This window comes from Macrotis lagotis, chromosome 4 (genome assembly GCF_037893015.1).
Source record: "Macrotis lagotis isolate mMagLag1 chromosome 4, bilby.v1.9.chrom.fasta, whole genome shotgun sequence".
NCBI classification, from domain to species: Eukaryota; Metazoa; Chordata; class Mammalia; order Peramelemorphia; family Peramelidae; genus Macrotis; species Macrotis lagotis.
Window position 1 is genome coordinate 268624102 of NC_133661.1, and position 8061 is coordinate 268632162.

At 39.0% G+C, this 8061-nt stretch overlaps 1 protein-coding gene across 1 annotated transcript in view; it reads right to left on the bottom strand.

Moving 5' to 3' along the window:
- LOC141522499 (serine palmitoyltransferase small subunit A) overlaps positions 1-7628 on the bottom strand; it is a 29708-nt gene extending 22080 nt beyond the window's left edge. Inside the window, exon 1 of the mRNA XM_074235986.1 lies at positions 7393-7628. Coding sequence (XP_074092087.1) covers positions 7393-7504 — 112 coding nt within the window. The 5' untranslated portion in view covers positions 7505-7628. The remainder of the gene's footprint in view (positions 1-7392) is intronic.
- Between the last annotated feature and the right edge of the window lie 433 nt (positions 7629-8061).

Genomic DNA, 8061 nt, shown 5'->3' on the forward strand with positions numbered 1-8061 from the left:
AAAATCTGAAATACCACTGCCTGCAAAGAACTAAAGGAGGATATCACACAAAATTCTAAAGGAGAACAAGATTAAAGGATGTTATCAAAAAATTGGAAGACAGGAAGCAAAGATGGACTAGGCATTAGTAAAGGGATGGCAAATGGTCAGCCAAAATGACGAACTCATGATGCCAGGAGAAATCAAAGAAGACCTTCAGTAAAATCAGTTGTCCTTTTGTGGCACATTTTAGGGTAAACATGCCAAGTAAATCCTAATCATCTGACATAACCAAAAACTATGTATTTCAAACTTAGTGCCCAGCAAAATTATTTAAATCTACACAAAACATAAATATTATATAATTTACAAAATTATATAAGTGTTTCTTCTCTGGGTTTTAAATAAGGGTGAAACAGAAAGTACTTCAGGGTTATAATCTAAAGATTATAAATAACTTTATAACAATTCACAGATTTTCAGGGGGATAAATGATATATCCAATGTCTTTAAAAACAACAACCGATAATTTCTTTGAATATATTTGATTTCATATTATGCAAAATTTAAAAACATTATTCTAAGAGGGGACCCATAGGCTTCAACAGTCTGCCCAAGGGACCAATAACATAAAAAAAGTTTAAAAAAAAACCAAACCCACTCCAGAACAAGCCAATGTTCTTTCGAACGTCTCCCATTCTCTTCCCAGACAAAAAGGTCTAATCTGGAACGCTCATCAGCCAATACCAAAATGTGACTAATTGAAGCCAGTTCCCAGTTTCCTTGTTACCCACAGAAAGACAAATGTTCCCAAAAGGAACTTCTATTCCCTCACAAATAAACACAAAGATAATTCCTACTCCCTGGATGCAGACCTGAATGCAAAGGTTCCAATGGAGTTACAGTGATGCCTAGCAGTGGGGATGGAGGTCCCTGATTCATACAAGCAATGCTTTTTAGGATCCAATCACCTTACCCAGAGTGAGTAGAGACAAGGTTAGTGTACTAAAGGCAAAGAAATCCTCACCACTGTTGATCGTAATGTGTTATCAAATGAAAATGAAGGGGGGGGGGGAGAAGTAGTTACGCTAAGAATAACCTATCTCAGTCTCAATATTGCTGCCCCTTTTAATATTTCTCATTTCTTTCTGTTTATTTGTACTATTTCTCCTGGGTCTTCCTTTGTGTTTTTCTTTTTTTTTTTCCTGGCAAGTCAATGGGGTTAAATGACTTGCCCAAAGTCAAACAACCAGGTAATTATTAAGTCTCTGAAGCCAAATTTGAACTCAGATCCTCCTGATCCTCCTGACTCCAGGATTAGTGCTATATCCTCTGCACTATCTGGCTGTCCCTTGGATTTCTTTATGTAAAAGCAATATGACCATGCATGGGAGGGCACATCAGCAATATATCACTAAAAAAATATGAAAACCTACAATAGATCCTATGAAAGACTTTTACAGCCTATATGACAAAGAACATTCTCTTAAAGGGAAAAAATTAAATCAAAAACACATATCCTGGAAAGTTTAAAAAAAGTTTATCAGGAAACTGTATTCAAGCACTTGAATTCTTATATGCTGAATGAAAAGCATGAAGACGGCAGACTCTCAGGGGATAGCTACAGTTACAGGTCATGATGATAATCCAGTTATACATTTAACAGTCATTCCAGAGAGGTAGGAGTATATTTTCTAAGTATACTTCTAAGGATGTAAAAAGCCCCTTTGTCCTATCCTCATTTCTTCTAAAACTATATACATATTACACAAATAATTTATACTCTTCCAAGACAGGAGACAGCATTTGATAGCATGGTAACTTTCTCAAATTTTACTTAAGAGTAATTTAATACAAAAAAGTTCTTTAAGAACTATAAACTATTGAGAAGGAACAAAAAATGCAGAAGGTCTTTAGATATAAAAACTTTTCCAGTAACAAAAGTTGGCAACTCGTCTGTAACTTAAGAATTACCTAGAACTCTTAAGAGGTTTGGCAACCTGCCCTAAGTCACATAGCTAGTATATATTAAAACCTGAAATTAAAAGGGGATCTTGAACCTGGGGGATGGTAGTAACTTCACCAGAAACAGAAAAATGTAGAAGAGGGAAAGTTTTGGGGAAAAGAAAATGAGTTTTGTTTTGAATATGGTCAGTTTGAGATCTCTTCAGGAAAACCAGCCTGAAACGTCCAATAGGTGACATGGCACTAAAACTTAGTAGAATAACAAAAGTATTATAAGCAATTGGGTACTCATATGCACATGCTCATGTATGAAAACATAAATAAACACAGAAATATAGAATAATAGTGCAATTAAACACACAAGAGACCAAGACAAAGTATATAAATAGGATTTTGTTTTTAAATCTTTTTTTTTTTTGGTTCATGAACCCCTTTCAAAGTTGGGTAAAATCTATGGATTCTATCCATAAGACTAAAAAGAAAAACATATTTAATTAGGTATATAAACAACAACAAACATATTCATGGACAACAGATTAAGATCCAGTAGCCAGAAGAGAGAACCTAAAGTTATGTCTTGATGATGAACCAACAAAGATAAGAGAAGGAATGAAAAATAGGGCAGAGTATTATCTCAAAAATCTAGAGAGGTCAGAGAATTCAGGAAGAGAGGGATATTAAATGCCAAACATAGCAGACAAACTGAGAAGGATGGACATAGAGAAAATAGAATCTGATTGGGAAATTAAGAGACTATCTTTTCAAATAGTTTGTTTTAGTTGAAGGTCTAAAGCTAGAATGCAAGGGATTGAGTTGTTGAGAGGATGAATGTGGAATCTGATTGAGAAAGGAAATAAAAGGAAATAAAGATATATTGAATAGACATTAGCAAAGTATCACTATGTGATATGAGCATGTGAGGTCTTCCACTGATGAGAACAATCTGTTCCAAAGCAGCAGCTGTGGAGCACTTAAGAGTTTAGTAAGACATTGAGGAACATTGACCACAGTGATAGCAATATTGTAAGGATGATCAACTGTGAAAAACTTAGGTGTTTTGATCAAGACAATTCCAAAGGACTCATGTGAAAAATGCTACGTAGCTCCAGAGAGAACTTACTAAGTCTGAGTGCAAACAGAAGTACAGCCAGTACTCCAAGTAACTGCTCAGTTCCACAGACCCCTCCAGAGTCCTAATGACTGGTGTCCTTCAAAGACAGTCAAATTGTCTGTAAAGTTTTTTCATTCATTCATTCACTCATTTTTCTAACTACAAGCTATTGCAGTTTTCAGCAATCATTATTTTGCAAGGTTTTGAGTTTTACATTTTTCTCCCTCCTTGCTTTCCCTCCCCATGACAAAAGCAATATAATACAGCAATATAATAATATAATTATACATATTTATAACTTTGCAAAACTTTCATGTTATGAAAGAAGAATCAAATCAAATGGCGGAAAAAAAACTAATTTAGAGAGAAAAACATAGTATGTAAGACAACTTTTAAAAATTGATGATAGTAATGGTCTGCATTTAAATTTCATAGTTCCTTCTCTGGATATGGATGGAATTTTCCACCACAAGTCTTTTATCATTATCTTTTTTTTAAAGGATTTTGCAAGGCAAATGGGGTTAAGTGGCTTACCCAAGGCCATACAGCTAGGTAATTATTAAGTGTCTGAGCTTGGATTTGAACCCAAGTACTCCTGACTTCAGGGCTGGTGCTTTATCCACTGCACCACCTAGCTGCCCTAGAATTATCTTTGATTAACATATTGTCGAAATAAACAAGTTCATCATAGTTGATCATCACTCAATGTTGCTATTAATTTGTATAATGTTGTTCTGGTTCTGCTCACTTTTTGTCAGTATCAATTCATGCAATTCTTTCCTAGACTCTGGAGTCCTTTCTCCTGTGATTTCCTATACAGCAATAGTATTCCATCACATTCATATATCACAATTTGTTCAACCATTCCTCAATTTCCAATTCTTTGTCACTACAAAAAGAGTTGCTATAATTACTTTTGTACATGTGGATTTTTTACCCTTTTTTTGGTGATCTCTTTGGGATATAGACTTAGTAGTGGTATTGCTGGATCAAAGGGTATGCACAGCTTTAATGCCTTAAGGCAATAAATTCCAAATTGCTCTCTAAAACAGTTGGATCATTTCACAACTCCACCAATAATGCATTAGTGTCCCAGTTTCTGTATAGTATTTTTAAACCTTACTTTTCGTGTGTGTGTGTGTGTTTTACAAAATGGATTTTAGAAATGTTTTGCATGACCTCCCTATTACTGGCATATTGCTTGACTTCTCAGTGGGTAGGGAGAAAGAGAATTTGGAACTCAAAATTTTAAAAAATGATTGCTAAAAAAAATTTTTACATGTAACTGGGTAACATTTAACTAAATTTAAAAAAGCACCTTTTTTTAAAAGAAACATTTTTTGATTCCTCCTTAATCCCAAGATTATATCCAGTTTTTCCTATATACATTTTATTTATACATAGCTGTTTGTACTTTTATGTTCCTACATACAAAAGTCACCCCCCCCATTAGACTTTGAAATATTTGAGGGCAAAAACTGTTCCTTCCTTTTTTTGTAAACCAGTCTTAGCAAAGATGTAGATTGACTAATTTATAAGAAAAGAGTCAATCTCCAATTGAAAAAAGTTTTTTTGACTAAAAGCAGGCAGTTTTTCTAAGAAATAGAACCTATCAATAGTCATGTGAAAAAAATGCTTCAAATCAACAGTAATTAGAGAACTGCAAATTAAAGCAATTCTGAGGTTCTACCTTATCTATCTCAGCTTTCTAGAAAGGAAAAAACAAATATTGGGGGTGTTATCGCTGTTCTCAGAAATACAATAATCTAAAACAATACTAAAAGGACTGACTCATGATGAAAAAATGTTATTCACCTCCAGAGCAAAACCTTTGTTTTTGACTTGAGTTTTCTTCCAAAAATGACTAATATGGACATGTTTTATATTGAACATATATATATATACATATATATATATATGTATATATATATGTATAAAACCTATGTCAGATTGCTTACTGTCTCAGAGAAGCAGGGGGAGGAACAGAATTTGGAACTTGGAACTTAAGAAAAAAAGTTAAAATTGTTTTTATATGTTGATTGGGAAATAGCCAAAATAATATTCTTAAAAGATAGAGATCATACCTAACAACCCTTCTGGCTACTTGGATTTTGGGTAGCAACTTTCAGAATTAATCTCTTAGTTCCCTGGGGAATCTGTGATCCAAAAGTAGGCAGAGATGCTGGCAATGCTCCCACTCCCGTTCACCCTTTTATCTCATGGTCCAAGCCTTTTGACTGTTGCAGTTTTAGGCAAAGATTTTGAATATTTTGTGATATAGTACATTAGAAATAAAGGGTGGAAAAGAGACCCTCATTCAGTCTTCTCAAAACAGCTTTCAGCATTATCCTGAGGAATTCCTCTTCAAAATGAATTGATGGGGGGCCAGCTTATGAAGAAAATCAGTTAGTGTTGGGCACACAGGTGTGGATCTGATAATAGTAGAGAATGGGTTCAACTACAATGGACACTCAAGTTTTTTTCCCCCAATAGGAAATTTTTTGAGATTTGTGAGCAGAGCAGGGACAGGGTTTGATTTGTGATTTAAAGTCACTTTGGAAGTTGAAAGTATGATTAGAGGGCAATCAATTAGGAACCTATTATTCTCTCTGGGTTCTAGTAGATTTCAAAGCTCCAATATAGTTTTGAAGTCACTGAAAATACATCTTAAAAAAAAAACTCTATAATTAGAAAAAGCTCTTACTTGTTGAAGCTTATCAACTAGTGATGAAACTTAATGAAACTGCACGTTTGCAGCAGTACCTAAAGTAAAGAACAGGCTAGAAGTACAAATCATTTCGTTATTTTCCTGGAGGAGTTAAAAGAATAACCACACCAAAAAATATTTCAATTATAAATGGTGCTGTGGTATATATACACAAAAAAATTGCTTGTCTGAATTTCAAAGTAACACTAACATTATGAAACCTCAAAATTCTTTATACACACACACACACACACACACACACACACATATATATACATCTAAATATAAAAATAAAATATACAATCTATTATATATGAAAAATCCAATGTAGGAGTTTGAATAGTTTTCTCATTTTCCACTTACAGGAGACGAGAATGACAGCATTACTTTTCAATTAAAAGTAAGGCACCAAACCTGGTTTATCCCCTAACATTTCTCAGAAGGTAAAGATCTTAAGGTAAGGTAAGATCTTAAAGTAAAAAGTCTTAAGAGTTCAGGGTATGGGAAGGATAAAAAGGACTAAAAATAAGTTAAGTGACACTTTCTGAAGACTGATTCGGTTATCAGTGGATTTTGAAAAGAAAATTCTATTAATCCCATCAGTTTATAATTTTAAATGAATTTACTATTTTCCATACACTAGCAATAAAATTACTTCAATATTTCACTATAATGGGGGCGGCTAGGTGGCGTAGTGGATAAAGCACCGGCCTTGGAGTCAGGAGTACCTGGGTTCAAAATCCGGCCTCAGACACTTCATAATTACCTAGCTGTGTGGCCTTGGGCAAGCCACTTAACCCCATTTGCCTTGCAAAAAAAACCCTAAAAACAAAAACAAAAAAAAATGTTTCACTATAATGTTTTACATGTTCATTTTAAAAACTAAGGCCCTCTCCAGGAAACTATACTGACAACACCAATGGGTATACAAAAAGGAATGCCCTGTACCTGTCACTAAGACAGACTTAAAACAATTATTCCGGGAGCCATCATTTGGCCTACTTTTTTCCTTTGGAAAACCAACTTAGTTGTCCATTTCAGTAGGGCCTTTTGGTCTTCCGACTACGAACAAATAGTCTCTAGTGCACAGCTAAGCGTTAATGAGTAAGATCCGGAACTCAGCGCTGCTGGGGCACAAGGATAAGCGTCCACCGCTTCCCTGGGAGCCAGCGTTTAGGCCCTCGGACGGCCCTGCGCTACGAGGCGCGCCCAGCCCTCTGCCTCCCTCACACGCGGTCACCGGAAGGCGGATCCCTTCGGCCACGCGCAGCGGCGGAAACTCTGCTCATGGGCAGCGGCGTCTCCACTTTTCTCCACGTCTCTCCCTCCTCCTTTCTCTCCTTCCCGCCCCGTTCTCAGGCGGCTCCAAGGAGGATGCACGCAAGCGCCGCCACGTCCTCCAAAGCCCCCCGCCCCCCAGGGACCCCCGAACTTTCCCACGCTCGGAGGCCCACACCCGCGGCCTAGTCTGGGCTCCGCCCCATCCGGGGCTCTCTCGGCCACTCGGCTCCCGGGACGGCTGACGTCACCTCCTCCCCTCCGCCAATCCGGCTCTTGCTCCTTGCCCCGCGCCCGCCCGCCCGCCCCCAAGTCCCGTCCCGCCGCCCCCGCCGCCGAGCGAGCAGGATACTGAAGACCGTCCTCTCCCAAGGTTCCAGCATGTAGAGCGCCGTGACGAGCAGGTACTGGTAGTAGAACCAAGACATCTGCTGCCAAGCCCTTCCGAGCGTCGCGCCCGCCATCGGAGCCTCCACCGAGAACCGTGGCTTCCGGGAGCCTTCGCGTCGACACCCACTCCCTCCCGCCGAGGCCTCTCAGCCCATTCAGCCGGAGGAGACGTAGGCGTCGCCCCGCCTGCTCCGCTTCCCGTGCGAGCTGACGTCAGCCCCGCCTTCCTGGGAGCTCCTGATTGGTTGGAGGCTTGCGGTGGGCGGGTCGCGCCGCTCGCTAAAGCTACTGTCACTCAACTGCCGGGATTCGGGCTTCTAGCCCGGGCCTCGGCGCTGGAGGTGCGGCCTCTGGAAGGACGCCGGGAGGGCGTGGGCTCGAGCTGGGAAGAAGCCGGGCAAAAGTGGGAGCGGTTGGCAGAAGTGGAGCATAATGTGCCTGGGGGGGACTTGAAGGGGTCACCAAAGACTAGACCGGGTGATTCCCTCCGGGTGCGCCTTGAATAGCGGCCCTCCTTATTGTGCTGCTGTGAGTGGTAACCCTGCTTCTACCATCTCTACGGGAGCATTGTGACCTGGAGCCCACACTTGTCGTTAAGTCGTTTCAATTGTTTCTGACTCTTGGTGACACC